A 19,195-nucleotide genomic window follows, 5' to 3' on the forward strand; every position below is an offset into this window, starting at 1 on the left:
AAATATATATGATAGTAGAGAAGAAGATTTTCTAAGATTTAATACATTTTTACTATTTGGCCATATTGGCCCCACCCTAGAGCCTGAACCCCTGACCCAGAGGACATGAATTTCACAATTAAGGTAGAGGGCTTCATGGACATCATAACCATGCATTTAGTTTTTAACAAATATATATGGGAGTAGAGAAGAAGATTTTCTAGATTTAATACATTTTTACTATATGGCCATATTGGCCCCACCCTAGAGCCAGAACCCCTGACCCAGGGGCCATAAATTTCACAACTTTGGTAGAGGGCCTCATGGACATCATAACCATGCATTCATTTTTTTCCTCACTTGTGTGGAAGTAGAGAAGAAGATTTTTGAAAATTTGGCTTTTTTTGCATATTTGGCCCCGCCCCTGGCACCCCAGGGGTGGTAGAGCCATAAATTTCACAATTTAGATTCTTCTTACCATAGAGATGCTTCACACCAAAAATGATAATGATTGGCCTGGTAGTTTTCAAGAAGAAGTTAAAAATGTAAAATATTTAACGCACGACGCACAACGCACGACGACGGACGAAGACCAATTGCAATAGGTCACCTGAGTGACTCAGGTGACCTAAAAATCTTTAATATTTGTAAGAGGAAAGATTTCTCTTTTAATGAATATATAGCAGATCAATTTTTGTTCAGGGTGACAATAATTCAATTTTGCTTCAACTAAAGCTTCTTAAAGGCTTTTCCCACAAAATTATGGCTAACAGAAATATAAAAAATATGATACTTTTGTCATTTTAGTAGAAAATAACATTTTCGTAATAAAAAAATTCAGCATGAAAATGCAGCTCATATTGCCTTGAGGATTGGGTACTGTACCATGTGATATTACATGTATTTATCATGTTAATGTAATGCAAAAGCTGTACATGCCAAAAAAAATCATTTTGTTGATTTCTGAAATAGCAAGGAATGAATAAACTTTACTCTTAGAAGACGAAGTGTACTAATGATTAAAATCCTTATGCATGCAATGAAAAAACGTGATTTGGATTATTATGTAACTGTATAAATGTTTTAATCTCTGGGCAAACTCATTAGCATAATATTTCTTAGCAGTAGTCAACAAGTAAATATTTACATGAAGCTTGGTCTTTAAATGACAATGTATTAGCATTAATAACAAAAAATAAGAATTGTTTAATTAAAATCCATTATTATATTCACTTTCCAATTTTTTTTACTTTATCTTTGAATAATCATTAATATTTTGTTTGACAATCATTCTGTTCTTTCATTTAAAACTAAGTAACAGTGTTTGCAATCCATAGTCTCAGAACACATTCAACACATCCTTGAAAAAATTTTCTGCAACAAAGCACAGAATGCATCAAATGGGATTTTACTGCAAGTCAATGGTTCGATGCAAGTTGGTAGGAGAGACATCATCCCTGCTTCTTTTCAGTACTCTCATCAAAGTTGATTACTCTAACACCTTCTTTATCAAGAGCAAACTCATAATCTGCTGTTGTTTCTAAACTTTCCATTAGTTTTTGCTCCACATTTTCTGGTGTAATAAACCCTGCTTCCTGAAAAGCATAAAAAACTATTCATAATAATAGGTTTGATTTTAACTATTAAGAACTGCAATATCTATCAAGAACTTTAAGTCCATCCTGCACTCAAGAACAAATTTTACTTGATCCAGTAACTGTAAGGTCCAAGAAAAAAATATAGTTGTTACATTCAGCAAACAAACCCAACATCTAACCTCTAACCCATTTTTTTTTTCTAATCCGAAAGTCATATTTCAGTTACTCATACATGTAGATAAACAATTGGATATTGTTACTTACTGTCATTAATGCCACAGAATGCACAAAAACCAATAGATATCTTTCCAAGTCATAATATAATATGATATGAAAATTATTTGCCATAATTTTGAAGAAAAAAATTAGACAATAAGCAAACAGTTGTCAAATTGTTTCCATGCTCGTTATAGTCAGTTCATCTTTATAAGTAAAAGTTCAGACAGTGATCCACAGGGGTAGGGTGGGGCCACAAAGGGGATGTCAAATTTTACATAGGAATATATATAGAGAAGTCCTTAAAACTCTTCTAAAAAACTGATTGGTCAGAAAAGCCTAAAATTTGTGTCAAGGCTTCCTCATGTTTTTTTTTCAAATCATAATTCCCAGAGGAATGGTGGGGCCACAATTGGGGTCAAATTTTTTCATAGGAATATTTAGAGAAAAATATTTAAAAATAGTCTTCTCAGAAACCAATCAGCCAGGAAAGCTGAAACTTGTGTGGAAGCATCCTCAGGTAGGGTAGATTCAGGTTTGTTCAAATCATGGTCCCCATGAGTATGCGAATACGGTACATAGAAAAAAAACCTTTATTCTTTTATAATTAAAAGAAGATTTCAAAAATGTATTATTTGCTGAAACGATAGAGAAATATTGCTGAAATGTTTGTTTTGTTTGGCACTTCCTGAAATCTGCTTGGAATGTCTCAATTTCAGGCAAATTTCAGAAATAAAAACTTTACACATGTTTCAGCAAAACATTTACATGAAGGCATTCCTTAAATTAAAAAAAATTCTATCAATATTAACTCACCAATCCTACCATCATTAATTACATAATAAGCTAGTTTTGCAGCAAATTCTTTCTTTAGCCAGACTTTTCTGTACCTTTTCTCTTTGGAGACGCTTTAGCGTTTCCTCAGAAAACTGTTCACTTATGAGCTGTTCCTGATTAAGCCAACCTAAGAGCTTATTCTGTCTTTGTTGGTTCATCTTTGACTGTTCTGCTTCCCTGCAAATATGATATACCAGTGTCATATCATTAATAAATTGAACACTGCAAAAGCTACAATCTACAGTAAATGATACATTCTGTAAGACATTAAGAAATGTGAACACTGTATAAAACCTAGATAAAGTCACCCACTGTACACTTTTTTGCATGCATGTACATGTATTTTTCCATTTAAATTTGAATCTTATGTCTATATTAGTCAATGAATATTTTTAACTTATCAAATTTTGAACATGATAAGTTAATATAAACAACTGCAAGGCATGCAATATAATTATACCCATGTCTAGAAATATACGTGTAAAAAATATGAATGTTTATATATATGTATACTAGTAGATATATAGGGTCATAATATAACAAACATGATATGAATTCAAAGTTTCTTTAAGAAATCAAGTTTAAACTTTCTTTCAAAAAAGGTATTCCAGTTTGCTTACAAACCCTTTTCTATTCTCAGTTTTACATACCGTATCATGGCAACTTGTTCATTCCAATTTTTCATTCTTTCCTCCATTTCTTTCCAGCTAGCTTTAGCAATTTTTTCTTTGTCAGCTTTTTTTTTTAAATCATTTGGCAAACTCTGATCAGGTACTAATTTAATAAGTTGCCTAAAATGAATTTTTTACAGATAATATAGTAAAGTTATAGCAGCTCTTTAATCTTGATAAATTCCTTCTAACTCTAATAGTCCTTATAAATGAAACATATTAAAGCATAAACAAAACCAGCAATGAAAGATTATTTTTCATTCACCAGTTAAAGGGGTATGGTCATGATTTTGGTCAAAGTTTATTTACCATTTTGAATGTTTGTAATGTTTCAACAAGGCAGTTCTAATCAGTCAGTCATCAAGTTATAAGCAAGATACATCACTTACGATTCTTTGTATTGTAAACAAAGCTCTTATCATGTTATTTTTTACATTATAAATGTTGACATGAAAATAAGACCTAAAATGAATAAAAAAAAAATTCTAGGAACTGTTCATTTATGTTCTAAATAAATTGGCAGATAGAATCAAAGTACTGAAAGTACTGGAATACGCTTAGAAAGCTTGTTTGCAAGTTGTTTGGAATGAATTCATTTTGGGGCACAATAGAATTCCAATACAAGTTTCAACATTAAAGTTTAAGCTTGAATTTTTTATCATGAAATTCTGATTAGCCCTGTAGTAAGCACCTCTGCTTTCTTCTAAAAATACTATTCAACATCCTCGAACGTATCTTGTATTATCATTAGCTGGAGGGCTAAGAAATTTGGATGGACAACCTAGGAGCAAGAGTTCCTGTTAAAAAGTTGCAATTTCACAGATTTACTTGCAAAAAAAACTTGTGCTTATCTTTGACTTATTAATCTTATTTTCACACAAAGTCTGTAAAAATATTCAATTCCAAAAAAATTCCTATGATACTTTACAAAAGATATTATTATTTTACTTGCCTCTAAAAAAATTTTAAGCACCACCACCAGCCCCATAAAGTGAAGTAGTGTAATTTGTTTACATGTCAAAATGATGACTTTAGATCTGCACCTTAATTTAACATACAGGTTATTCTCAATAGCTTGAAGTCCATGGGACCAAGGGAAAACGTTGAAGGATCAAGTGTTGCAGTTTTCAAAAGTTCTAAATTTTCCAGGTCGACCAATGGGTTTTAAATTTAGTCTCAATGGATGTTTCGATTAAGCCATTTATTTTAGTGCTCATCTTATGCATGTGCTTAAATGGTTTTTTTGGGGGGTTAAATACACAGATCTGGATGTTTAAAAAACTAAGAAAAACAATATTGAATAAAGTCATAATGTTTATTATTTGTAGTGCTGAAACGAATGTTCGAATATTCGCGAATGAATAGTAAATTTCTAATATTCGAATGTATATTTAGCATTCCAATATTCCATCACATGTTAAACACCCATATCAAGCACTGTAAACTATGCAGTATCGTGTTATTTCATTTTACTCGGAACGAAAGTAAATATAAAGCCATCTATGACTGCCATGCTTGGTAGAGTCTATTACTTAACCCAGTAATAGACTCTTCCGCCATGCTTGTTTACCTTGAAAGTAAAAGCAGGGTTTACATCGAACGGAGACAAACATTCTAGATTTTTCAATTCATGTCAGACGCTGAAGAAAAAAATTGCTTAACTGTTTGAACGAGCGTGAGCTACTGAGAGTTAATATCGAAAGGTACATCGAAAGTTTTTATTAAAAGATACCTCGATATAATTTGTTTTGTTTTTTTAAATAAACAGAACATTTCTGGAGTTATGAGCGTTATCAGTTTTTTGTTTAATACTATATCAAACATGGCGGAAATATTTGGACTGACTTACGAAGTTACGTATCGGTCTCATACAGGAGTCAGGGGCCCGTTTCACTAAAAGGCGTACGCCCGGCGTAACCTTACGCCTGTCGTAAGTCCGGACTAAGTCAAATATTTGGACTAAGGTCCGTTTCACTAAAAGGCGTAACTTTGCGCCCGCCTTAAGTTAAGACAAAAATCTACGCCTAGCCAAGGGTAGTCGTAACTTATGGCGTAAACATGAAATGATTGCTAATTCTGATGCTGAGAATATCGGTGCTTACCGTAATATTAAATTGTACAATTTGTCATGTAAATTTTTTAATATTTCATATGAAATTAAGAAAATAGAGAGTTTTGATAGGTGGTACCAATTCTCGAATAGAAACTTTCTTACCATATGTTTTATGCACATTCTTTATATTTGCACTTGCCGTTTAGATGTTAAAATGACATATTTAGACAATCGATATATAGTTGTCATTCGATTATTTTTATTCAATAATTTGATTTACGTTTTTCATATATTTTAGTAAATTGGGCAATGAATAATGAAGAACTACTTACATTATGCATATGTAGTACAAAGGTATATTTGTCTAGCATTTCAAGCATTTCACCCCCCCCCCCCCCCAACTTCCACGCAAAATATGTGTGAGCGGGATTTTTTCAATTTAAATCTCACTAAGTGAATTATTAACTTTTTTATTTTCCTCTTTTTTTATTTAATTTTTGGCGAGTAAAAAGTGTTAGCTTAGGTAGTGTAACTAAGGTTAATCACAAAAGTATTTTCAGTATTGTTAAAATGTAAATACCAAAATATGATGAAAGCTCCAACTACATGTATGTTTTAGAGTCGTCAAAAGTTCCTAATTTTTTTAAATATTAGATAATTTATTTATCATACAACCGATGCAAAACATTGACTCCAGGTTAAATAGATTTTATTTCGTAGGTTACATACACATCCTCTTTATTAGCTTCAAATTAATATGAAGACTTGTTCAATATACTAAATACACATGTAAGTGTACTTGGGTAGTTTATGTTGAGTCCACCATACGTCTGACACACGCATTTACAAATAAACGTGCATGCACTTATGGTTTGTACGTACCATTTCACTTAAATAATTCGAAAAAAAAAAGCTAACTTCGGAAACAAATTGTGTAAAAAAAAAAATTAGACTTGAAATTCATCAATTATTTCCAAGGTCATTTTTGCTCCACATTTTACATTGATACAAATCTTAATATGAAAGTAATAAATATATTTATCCGAGCCTCTTCGGTTTTTTTTTTTTTGCATGAAATATTAAAATTTCGCTATTTTTAGTATCTGTTGTATGGTTGTTCGATGCTTGCTTAATATTGTCCAATCCATGATTAAATAGCTCATTACTGCATTAATTTGCTATATTTTCTATTTTTAAACAAATTCACTGATTTTCTTTCAGGATATTATAGCAAGAGGAAACCAGAAAATTTAATAAAAAAATATTTATACTCAGGCCATAATTGACGCATGATCAAAATAAAAATTCCAAGGGTGTTCGAAACATGGTTAACTTTTCGGAGATATCGATAACAAAATAGTTTTGTTGAGTAAATAATTTTGAATGAACATATCCTATATGCTTCATCAAATATATCTTTCAAATAAAACAGGTTAGCAAGTTTTGCTGTGTGATTTTGTCACTAAACAGGATTAATATGCCTGAATACTCTCTCTCTCTCTCTCTCTCTCTCTCTCTCTCTCTCTCTCTCTCTCTCTCGCGCGCGCGCGCGCAAACACGATTGACAAGTTTCTATCTTTTTATCTATCTAAAGAATATCTATCTATCTACATATCTAAATATTTATCTATATATCTTCCTTTCTACTGTTTATCACCTGTCTGCGTATGTGCATAAGCCCGTTGTCAAGGACGTAAGCCTGGCCTTAACTTAGTCCGATACTAGTGTTTACGGCCAGGCGTACGCCTCTTAGTGAAACGCTGTTTACGCCAGACTAAATTTTGGCGTACGCCCTAAGGCCTAACTTAAGTTTCGTCGTATCTTACGCCTTTTAGTGAAACGGGCCCCAGGACTGCAGTATATTATTAAAGAAGTAATAAATCTTTTGATTGTAGTTGATGGAAATTTTTTAAAAATCAGTATATTATTATTTGCTTAAAAATTAAATGCGCACCCAATTCAATGGATGCTCATGCATTAAGTGTCAACTTCGAACTGACATGTTTAAGCAGTCTACACATACACCCACTTCGTAATACAAAGTATCATATATGCTTAATACATTGTCTATGAGTCTACGAATATTCGAATACGAATCGAATAGTACTCACGAATATTCGAATACTGATTTATGGTATTCGTTTCAGCACTAATTATTTGCACCACATTATGACCAGATTAGTCAGACCTACTGCACTGCAAGGCAACTTAACATAAAATAGACAAATGAGTATCACCTAATTGCAAATGCATTAATTACAATTGTAAAATCACAGGTGCTTGAGGCCAGGATCAACCCCCCCCCCCCTTCCACCCCCACCCCCAAGTATAAGACTCTATTTATTTTTTTATATCAAATTATCCTTTAATAATATATTTTTAATCTTATTGATACATTTATTGCACAAAATTACCAAAAATAAACATTTTTTAAAAATCAGACCTGATTGATTCAGTGATTTTTATCGAGTGAAAAATAGCAATGTGTCAATGAAGATATCTTCGGAATTTTCCCTTTCATCGATTTTAATTGCACTTCTTTCACAGGTATGTATACTTTTATTAAAAATTGATTAAATGAGCTACATAAATATCTTGGGTGAGACTATAGTTGTTTTTATCTATTTTCTTGGCAAATTGTTCAGAGTATTAAAACTTTGACAAAAAATGTTGCGATATGTCTGCATTACTAACATGACATCTTAGCATGCTACCCTTAGCGTATAAGGTGGCATGGGACAAGTTTTTTTTATACAATTCATTGTAGCCAGGGGATGCGTGTCTTCGGAACTCTGTAACTAGAATTTCCTCAGTTCCCATTTAGCACAAATACCTTTAATTCACTCTTTATAAGGCCAATCACCAATTTCTGAAGAAAATTACTAGTCAAAACCTGTAAAATTCTCTACATACTGGTTTTTATGAGATTTTAACCCTTTCATATTTTGCTAATTTATCATGGTTTTCAGCTTTTTAGACCTCCTCCAGCTAATTCCCTGCAAAGGGTTGACCTTCCGTACCGCGTGCATGTTGCACTATCACATGTCAGAAACATACCGGTGTATAGTTTACAACGTCTCATCCACCTACTTTTCTTGTTATTTTACCTCCCGCCTGTAACTTGCAATTTCACTGTGTAAAGTCAACACAACAGTCATAGCCGCAGGTTTCGCATTTTACTTCTGATTCTCATGTACCTAACATATGGGGCCTACATATTGCATATCAATTTCAACAAAATACACCCCTCTAACTAATGATAATCATAAAAAATCATTTCATGAATTTTAGGAACATTCATAAGCCTTCAAGTACAGCAACTCTCAATTTTACAAAAATATTGACAGGTACTTTATCCGAAACTGTCCCTTGCTACCTAATAAATAGATATGCGGATCAAACTCTGCAAGTTTCTATACTCTGTCCCGAGTTTTTGCTTCCACCACTTTTTGATGATTTTTAATAAAAATACACATACCTGTGAAAGAAATACAATTGAAATCTATCCAAGATATCTTCATTGAACAATTATCCCTTTTCACTCATAAAATTTCACAGGAACGAAAACAATTCTTACGGAGTTTTGTAATGGGAAATGTTTACATCTTTTCTCCATTCGGAATACACTCGGTCGGAATACATCGCGCAATTTTTTAACATTATCATCCGGGCTTATTAATGGCTGATGCAATGCAAAATCTCCGTAGACTTTCAATTTTTGGATGTGTATTGAAACCTGAAGCGGTAGAGGGGGCGTTTCAAAACAGATAATCTGGACATTTTTCATATCAGTGGATGAACGTAGTTTGAGCACAAAGGTATTTACTATTATTGAAATATCAAGCAAAAAGTGGTGGAAGCAAAAACTCGGGATAGAGTATAATGATTCTGACAGTGATATTGTGATCGTGTTATTGGTTTTGCCCTCGAGACGACCACACAGTAAAATCTTCATATTTATGCATGTATACTGCGCACACAGTTTACATTAAAAACGACGAATGAATCCTTACAGTTCTTAAATTCCTTCCCAATCAGTGATTTTTCTACACCCAATTTGGGTCCGAATATCGGCCCTTTCCCCTAGCAAAAATTTCAGATTTTTCCCAATTTGATCTGGGTTTTTTTCCAATAAAAAATAAGTAAAATATTTACGCTGTTCTTATTTACTTGAATTTTTCTCGTACGTTTTATCCCCAATTGAAAGCAATGAATCTCCGTCATTCAGACTCTTCCGTCAATATTGAAAATACAGGTGTTATATACGAAAGACAAATAGTGCCACATAAAAAAATATTTTTATCTCGTAATTACGAGAAAAGATCTCGTCATTACGAGTTATTTTTCTCGTAATTACGAGAAAAGATCTCGTTATTACGACTTAATTATCTCATTATAACGAAAAAATATCTCGTTATTACGAGTTAGTTTTCTCGTAATTACGAGAAAATATCTCGTTATTACGACTTAATTTTCTCGTAATTACGAGAAAAGATCTCGTTATTAAGACTTAAATATATCGTTATAACGAGAAAAGATCTCGTTATTACGAGTAAATTTTCTCGTAATTACGAGAAAAGATCTCGTTATTACGAGTTAATTATCTCGTAATTACGAGAAACGATCTCGTTATTATGAGAAAAGATCTTTTTAAAATGGCGCGTTTCATTATTCTATTTTCTTTATGTCAAGTGTATGAACTTCTGCAATGTCTTTTATTATACACATACTTAGCATAATCATCGCTTAGTAACATAAACAGAATTTGACATAAAATCGGACCAATCAGTTTTAACGAAATTTCAGAAGAAGGAGCAAAGCAGGTTGATTGATGAATTGATTGAACTATTTATTGATTAGAGGGATACGCGTAATTTGTTTTCAGACTCCAAAATGTTGATATACAAAATCAATTATTTTCAATATACATATAGGTTGTGTATGAACACAATTCAGGTAAATCCTGTATATCAATGATTGAAACTACATAGTCATTAAAGTCAACTGTAACAATAGAATTGTGTTTTTACGACAAGGGCTACCTGGTATTTACTTCGGAGTGGGATTATAATAAATAAGATGAAATGAGAATTACATGAAGTTCTTTCCACTTACTCATATTAGTTAAATGTCAAATCCGATCATTTTATTTAAAAATTAATGAATAATGTCCGTTGTTATTTAAACATTAATCAGAATTGAATTAACGTTCTTGGAAAGAAAAAGAGTGAACCAGTCGACTTGGAGGTGTTTTCAGAAATGCACCATTTATATATATCTTTTTTCATAATAACGAGATCTTTTCTCGTTATAACAAGATAATCAACTCATAATAACGAGATCTTTTTTCGTTATAACGAGATAATTAACATGTAATACCGCCGAGATATTTTCTCGTAATAACGAGATCTTTTCTCGTAATTACGAGATAATTAACTCGTAAAAACGAGATCTTTTCTCATATTAACGAGATAATTAACTCGTAATAACGAGATCTTTTCTCGTAATTACGAGATAATTAACTCGCAATAACGAAATCTTTTCTCGTTATAATGAGAAAATAAACTCGTAATAAAGCGATCATTTCTCGTAATTATGAGATAATTAACTCGTAATAACGAGATCTTTTCTCGTTATAACAAGATAATTAACTCGTAATAACGAGATCTTTTCTTGTAATTACGAGATCTTTTCTCGTAATTACGAGATCTTTTCTCGTAATTATTAGATAATTAACTCGTAAAAAAGAGATCTTTTCTCGTTATAACGAGAAATTTAACTCGTAATAACGAGATCATTTCTCGTTATTACGAGATAAAAATATTTTTTTATGTGGCCCTATGCGTCTTTCGTAGTTATATGATGCGTATTAAAGACCAAGACAACACGCATGGTTCAGGGGGAAAAGACCGAGTTATTAATTTAATCTGTCTGAAATCATGTCGCATAATGCAAAATATTATATTACACGACTTTGCAAGAAGGAAACAACTGGTCTGACAAAAATATCAATTTTTTTTGTCCAAATGCAAGCACGGGTATAACTATTCAAAGCGTTTACAAGGAGTTCTGTCAGAATATTGTCTTAATTCCTCTGATGTATCATCTTAACCTGTGCTTGTATTTGGACTTAGAAAAATTTCATACATTTGTAATAAAGGGAATTTCGCTTTAATATTATCACCAAAAGAAAGAAATAGGCTCACTGGACAAAACACAGATGCATTAATGAGAATTTGTCACCGGAACAAAGAGTTATGCAGTGAAAATTTAGAGAAACTTGTAGACAACTTCAAAAGATTAAGAAAAAGAAAATTACAAATGTAGAATTGTGTGTGATGAAAATTTGTTATTTTTATAGCAAATTTCTTAAAAGGTTATACATTTCTTGTATATATAGTATTTTACACTCAATAAGGTTTAAAAGCAATAGGCTATTATTAATTTTTCCCAAACTGTTGAAAATGTCGATGATTTTTCCCAAATGTAAAGGTCCAGGCCCCATTTGAAAAATGTAGAAAACTCACTGCCAATGTCCTTGAATATGTCTACATATTTCCTTTATTCTTACCAGATTGCTTTCATCTGAGTTCGATAGTGATTTTCCGTCCTTCTAAGCCATTCTGTTTCTTCGGTGTTATACTCATGTCGCTTTGAAAGAACAAATTCTTTACTTTTCGCTCGTGTGACCCACCGTGGTTTTCTCCATCGCACGAAATCGAGCACTGGTAGCGCTTGTCTTGAACACTCAATGCTATCAAATGTTACTCCATATTTTAATAACTTGCCAATTATTGACATGACTCTTATTAAGAAAGACTTTTAAAATAAGCTTCCAAGCACAAACACCGTAAACACGTTAAGGTAAACAAGTTCACGTTTTGAAGTCAATGAGAGCGGCCATTTTTGTGTGATGTAATAACTCGTTCTCGAGTTTATTCGATTTCTCACTTGAAATGGTAGACGGACTATGTCACACCTGCGAAACTTTTATCTGAGTTTGATTTAGGCATTTAAATGCATTTCATGATCTAGTTTTATATAGTTATTTAAAAGGTTGGTAGTGTCGAAGAGTTTTGCCTTGGACCCTGTGTTTATCCTACTATATATATATATTTGTTATATTCAGTAGTATATTCTCACTATTATAGTATATAACTCTAAATAGACGAATAGTTGGTTTGTTTCTTCGTATAACAAAACAAATGTTGACTGTTTTTTCCGGCAATATTTCGCGTCGGGCAATATTTCGTCCCTCGGGGGCTAATATAATCAATGTTGCCCTCAACCCCAGTCAATATTTTGTAACATTTATTTATAGAACTTATTTTATCCACTAATTAATGGAGGTAAAGTTTAAAATCAATAAAAGTCTAGGTTTTATATTTGACAACAAGTACCAAGACTCTAGGAAGAACACTATAAACATGAGACCGTGGGTGCGTTCAGAGTACTGCCGTTGGCTGACAAAATTACCACTGGTAGTTTTTTTTTAGCTCACCTGAGCCAAAGGCTCAAGTGAGCTTTTCTGATCACAATTTGTCCGTTGTCTGTCGTTGTCGTTGTCGTCGTCGTCGTCGTTGTCGTTAACTTTTCACATTTTCATCTTCTTCTCAAGAACCACTGGACAGATTTCAATCAAATTTGGCACAAAGCACCACTAGGTGAAGGGGATTCAAGTTTGTTCAAATGAAGTGCCACGCCCTTTTTAAAGGGGAGATAATTGAGAATTATTAAAAATTTGTTGGTATTTTTCAAAAATCTTCTTCTCAAAAACTATTCAGCCTGAAAAGCTTAAACTTGTGTGGAGGCATCCTCAGGTAGTGTAGATTCACGTTTGTTCAAATCATGGTCCCCGGGGGTAGGGAGGGGCCACAGGAGGGGGATAAAGTTTTACATAGGAATATATAGAGAAAATCTTTAAAAATCTTCTTCTCAAAAACTATCAGGCCAGAAAAGCTCAAATTAAAATGGGAGCATCCTTAGGTAGTGAAGATTCAAGTTTGTTCAAATCATGGTTCCCGGGGATAGGGTGGGGCTACAATTGGGGGATCAAGTTGTACATAGGAATATATGGAGAAAATCTTTAAAAATCTTCTTCTCAAAAACTATTAGGCCAGAAAATCTCAAATTAAATTGGAAGCATGCTCAGGAAGTGTAGATTTAAGTTTGTTCAAATCATGGTCCCCGGAGGTAGGATGGGGCCACAATTGGGGGATCAAGTTTTACATAGGAATATATAGAGAAAATCTTCTTCTCAAAAACTATTAGGCCAGGAAAGCTCAACTTTGAGTGGAAGCATCCTCAGGTAGTGTAAATTCAAGTTTGTTTAAATCATGGTCCCTTGGGGTAGGGTGGGGCCACAATAGGGAGATCATGTTTTAAATAGGAATATATAGAGAAAATCTTTAAAAACCCTCTTCTCAAAAACTATTTAGCCAGAAAAGCTCAAATTAAAATGGAAGCATCCTCAGATAGTGTAGATTTAAGTCTGTTCAAATCATGATCCCCGGGGGTAGGGTGGGGCCACAATTGGGGGATCAAGTTTTACATAGGAATATATATATAGAGAAAATCTTAATAAATCTCATTCTCAAAATCTATTAGGCCAGATAAACTCAAATTAAAATGGAAACATCCTCAGGTAGTGTAGATTCACGTTTCTTCAAATCATAGTCCCCTGGGGTAGGGTGGGGCCACAATTGGGGGATCAATTTTTACATAAGAGTATATAGAGAAAATCTTTTTAAAAATTTCTTTTAATAACTATTTGGCCAAGAAATCTCAAATTGGCGTGTAACCATCCTCAGATAATGTAGATTCAAGATTGTTCAAATCATGGTCCATGGGTAGGGCGGGGCCACAATGGGGGATACATTTTTATATATAGAGAAAAGCTTTAAAAGTCTTCTTCTCAAAAGTATTAGGCCAGGAAAGCCCAAATTTGAGTGGAGGCATTCCCAGATCATATAGATTCAAGTTTGTTTAAATAATAGTCCAGGGGTAGGGTGAGGCCACAATGGGGGATGAAATTTTACTTAGGAATATATAGAGAAAATCTTTCAAAATCTTCTTTTTAAAGACTATTTGGCCAGAAAAGCTTAAACTTGTGTAGAGGCATCCTCGGGTAGTGTAAATTCAAGTTTGCAAAATCAAAGTACCTAGTGGTAGGGCGGGACCGTGATGGCGGTTTGAATATTTACATTAAAGGTAGATTTAAGCTTGATGAAACCATGATTCCCTAGAGAATAGTGGGGCCACGACATGGGGGGGGGGGGGTATATAGAAATAGAGAAAAATCTTAGAGGTACAACAACAAAAGGGGCTTGGTATTTACCAAAAAATAAGAGGTGGATAAAAATTGGCAGATTTTCAATTTTTTTTTAGCAAGATCTACTGTACTCAGTTGTCAAGATATTTTGATACTGTAATGCTAATTTGATCAGAATTAAGGCAATTGTTGCTCAGGTGAGCGATGTGGCCCCTGGGCCTCTTGTTTTACCATTGGTATGCCAACGGTACCAATGTTTGTCGATAAAATTTGCCATAGGTAAACATTTCTGCAGACGATCTAGAGCTTTGTAAGCGATGGTAACTTTTTATGACGTCACAAAAATGGCGATTATTGTGTATTGCATTGAAGGCAACAGATTAATTTCACAGTTTTTCCACCTTGAATCTTGCTGAAGCTGAACAATTCATTATAATCATTGTAACATGCCTGAAGTACAACGGATTTTTTTTTCTTTCCATATATGTAGGCACGTTGCAGGTGTTTGGGGACATTGGTTGGAATGTGACTGCCATCCAAAGCACCCAAAACATTTTGAAAATAAAGTTTTATCCAATTTTTGGTTTGTGATGTAGGCTATCTAACGTTATTCGGCCTTAATTTTTTTTCAAGGAGGAGAATATACTCTATGAAAAAACTTCCTTTTATAAATGTTCAGCCATATTATATATAGAAAGTTTCCACAAAGCACCAACAGTTCTTTTTCAACAATAGGGATAGGTGCCTTTGATTGGAATGTCGTTGGCATCAACCATTGCATTTACTTTCAAATCTGTCCCTGGAAAAACGTTATCTAAATCACCGGGTGTATATATTAGTATAGTAATTTCATAGTGGTGACTCACTCTATACATGTACATGTTTTTCACAGATCTACGCACGTTTTGCAGGAGAAGAAAATATGTAAGAAAAAATGCTTTTCTGTACACCATTTATATTTCTGAATGTATCCTTTTGGTGCAAAATGATCAACGAGGCAAAAATATTGCATCTTGGTTTGACATGTTCCGCTAAATAATCAGCCATTGTTAACAAATGGTACACCAAAGGTACCATTGTTAACATTGGTAATTTTTCCACTCTTTGTACCCCAAAACTCGATCAGAGTACATATGGGTCCATAGGCACCAATGGCATTATTTGTTACCATTGGCAATTAGGTATTGGTACCACTGGAAATACTCTGAACGCACTCACGGTTTTTACTGCGAAACTGAAAGGGTCAAATAAAATCACGTGGTCTAAATTTGAATGACAATAATTCGCAGAGGTGGTATCGCGCCATTGAAAATCGGGAAGCCTGTTAAACGGGAAAGGGAATGAAATATACGTATTTCATTATGTGTTTTAATTACTTTTTTCTTCACATACATTGTGGCATTGTCTCACCATAGGTCGTGGTACACAAGCTTCGCTTACACCTCTGTATGTCACCCCTGAAAATGTCATTGTCATTTAAATTTAGACCACATGGTTTTATTTGACCCTTTCAGTTTCGCAGTAAAAATCGTGCTTCGTGTTTACAGTTTATTTCCTAGAATCTAGGTACTTGTAGTCAAATATAAAATCAAGACGTTCATTGGTTTTAAACTTTATCTCCATTAATTGGTGGATAAAATGAGTTCCAGAAATAAACGTGAAATAGAAAATACAGATTTTTTTCTGCTCTTGCAACAATTAACATGCTTAGTAGCGATCCCCCTAAGGATTAATTTTCGATCTGCGCCTGACCTAGTAATAGCATCAATAGTGAAACAGACTATACTATTTTATGCAGAATGTTTCTTGAATGCTAAGTTTTAATTCAAAACAGATCGACACCCATTCATTTTTTAAAAAGTACGATTATGCACACCAGAAGCACCAAGTATGGCTATTATTTTATTAAGCAACCCACTACATGTAGGGTGGCTAAACACGAACAATAACTCTGTTCTGAATATCATCGTTTAGTTTGTTTAAATAACCGCTAGATGATGAAAAAAGAAATATATCTTAATCTATTTTCATGCTTTAACATAAATCAAAGTAGGATATGATGTGAAAAACGACCAGGACTTACGTATTTCGAGAATATTATCCGAACACGTACACTTCCGCTCGAAGTTTCACGAGAACTGAACAAATCGGGGAAGTCTCGTGAACATTCATTCTAGCACATCTCAATTTATCACATACTTAGCAACGGTAAAGAAAACATTCCGAACACATTCGTTGGGGTGTCTGTCAACGCCGGAAAAAGTATGAAAGGGGCATGGTCACGATCTAGGTCAAAAATTATTTTTCCGATTTTAATGTTAACAAATGCTCCAGTAAGACACTTTAATAGGCAACCAAAATTTGAGTGTCATTCGTTGAGTTTTCTTTGCTATGTAAACAAAGATTTTGTTTACATTCTGAATGTTGAGGGTAAAGTTTCAGTTTCAGACCTAAAATGAATGTGTTAAACGTTGGGAACTGTTTATTTATGGTTAAAAATGAATAAGAAGTTCGACAAATCAGCTTGAAATTTTTTTTCTGGTATATTGAACCTAGGTAGACAAAAAAAGGGCACAAGCCTTGATTGCATGACAATGAATTTAGAACACTGTTTCTAGCTTATAACTCTAATACTGGCTCTCGAATTTCGGTTGATCGACAGAAATGCATTCCTAAAGCAGTGTAAAAAATCAAAGGCCTGAAGGGCCACAATGGCGTCGAGTTAAAGTTAATTTGAAGAGTAAAAACCTAAATAATTTTTTAAACAAGTGAAAAGCTGTCAATGTGACAGCTAACCGGGTTTTCTTTTTATATGCGAACTGTATCCATAATCCATGTCAACCCATATCCAGTGAAATAAACTACCCCATATGCAATATTTTGCTAAAAAAGACAGTTCAAAAGCTGGTATTTTTTTCACAAATAATCAGAAATAAAAATCCTAGAAATATGCACACCTCTGATACATGTATAATTGATCTGCAAAAGAACAACTTCTTATCTTTAAAACTGTAAGAGGAGTTATCCGTACAATGAGGGTACGCTATATGCAATATTTTGCCAAAAATGACTAAGATCAAAAGCTGGTATTTTTTTCATAAATTATCGAAAATCAAAATCCTAGCAATATGCATACCTCTGATATATGTTTAATTGATCTGCAAAAGAACAACTTCCTAGTTTAAATACTGTAGGAGGACTTATCCATACAATGAGGGTACCCTATATGCACTATTTTGCCAAAAAATGACTAAGTTCAAAAGCTGGTATTTTTTTCATAAATTATCAAAAATCAAAATCCTAGCAATATGCATACCTCTGATATATGTATAATTGATCTGCAAAAGAACAACTTCCTATTTTGAAAACTGTAGGAGGACTTATCTGTACAATGAGGGTACCCTATATGCAATATTTTGCCAAAAAATGACCAAGTTCAAAAGCTGGTATTTTTTTCATAAATTATCGAAAATAAAAAAATAAAAAAATACATTAGTCAACTTTAAAAAAAAAAATAGAAAATGTTATTTATCACATAACTAATAAAATTACAATTCATTACAAATTTGCTCACCTCTTAAAAAGTTTTGAATTTCAATTGAAAATTTAAGTTTATAGAAATATCTTAGGAGTTATAAATTTTTTATATTTTTTTCTCTATTTATATGGAAATAAATATTAAAATTATTATTGTGTTTAATTCTATATATTGTATACTGCTGATAACCACTCTGTCTCTTATTATCAATTTCATCTAAAATTCACAAGGGTCCAAATGACACGGGCCGAAAATATCGGGGGTAGATAAAAGAAAGCACCCATTCACGTTGTTTACAAAGTGAAAGTAGTTCACTTAACTTTTGGTTGTAGATGTACTTATCGCTCGATTAGGAAGTTTTGTTTCTACAAGATCAAACATTTGTGCATTGTCAATTTTCGATATGGATACAAAATAATCTATTTTGCAGGCTAGTACATTTCATAACCAAATTGAGTATGTAAGCCCAGCTATCGCATGTGTCTCGGTGCTAGTGTATTCATCCGCTGAAACCGAGACATATTGTTTTCAATAAAATGTGAACATTTTTAAAGACGGCAACCATTTCGAATCTGCAAACTTGTTTTGTTGACGTACAGTTCTGCTCGAAATTGAAGTATGTCATCTATTTTTCTTCAAACACATACGAAAACTTTGCACTCATTTGAGTTGTTTGGCTCCTAAAAATGTAACTTCCGGACGTACGATCCCTAGATGGCTTTCGAGCTTCGCTCGACGCCATAATAAAAACAGAAATAGAGAATTTGAACATGACCATGGCCCTTTAAAGATTTAAATTGAATTTAAAAATAACCATATTTATAGATAAAAGAAGCAAAAACAACTAATCATAACATTAACACTAGAAGACTTATTATATTTGTCTATATAAAAGGCAGATTTATGGTACGAAAACTCCGGATAATCTAGAGTTATTGAACATGGCTGAGGATCTAAGATGTCAAGTCAAGACTCCACGTTTGGTCATAACTCTGAAAATAGTCTTTACCACCATCATTCATTTGTCTGCTG

The 19,195-nt window shown here is 33.2% G+C and overlaps 1 protein-coding gene across 1 annotated transcript; it reads right to left on the reverse strand.

Moving 5' to 3' along the window:
* Positions 1-1,132: 1,132 nt before the first annotated feature.
* Positions 1,133-12,282, reverse strand: LOC105320890 (small ribosomal subunit protein mS26). The gene is made up of 4 exons (XM_034474579.2): positions 11,926-12,282; positions 3,281-3,421; positions 2,684-2,807; positions 1,133-1,574 (listed from the first exon to the last, which is right to left on the reverse strand). The coding sequence occupies exons 1-4, from the start codon at positions 12,153-12,155 to the stop codon at positions 1,431-1,433; spliced, it is 639 nt and encodes a 212-aa protein (XP_034330470.2). The 5' UTR covers positions 12,156-12,282; the 3' UTR covers positions 1,133-1,430.
* Positions 12,283-19,195: the final 6,913 nt, after the last annotated feature.

The sequence above is a fragment of the Magallana gigas genome, chromosome 8 (genome assembly GCF_963853765.1).
Source record: "Magallana gigas chromosome 8, xbMagGiga1.1, whole genome shotgun sequence".
Taxonomy (NCBI): domain Eukaryota; kingdom Metazoa; phylum Mollusca; class Bivalvia; order Ostreida; family Ostreidae; genus Magallana; species Magallana gigas.

Coding starts and splice junctions, on each gene's coding strand:
- LOC105320890 (XM_034474579.2), bottom strand. CDS start 12,155: ATGTCAATAATTGGCAAGTTATTAAAATATGGAGTAACATTTGATAGC. Junction 3,422..11,925: donor ACTCAGATGAAAGCAATCTG/GTAAGAATAAAG, acceptor AATTCATTTTAG/GCAACTTATTAAATTAGTAC. Junction 2,808..3,280: donor GAACAAGTTGCCATGATACG/GTATGTAAAACT, acceptor TCATATTTGCAG/GGAAGCAGAACAGTCAAAGA.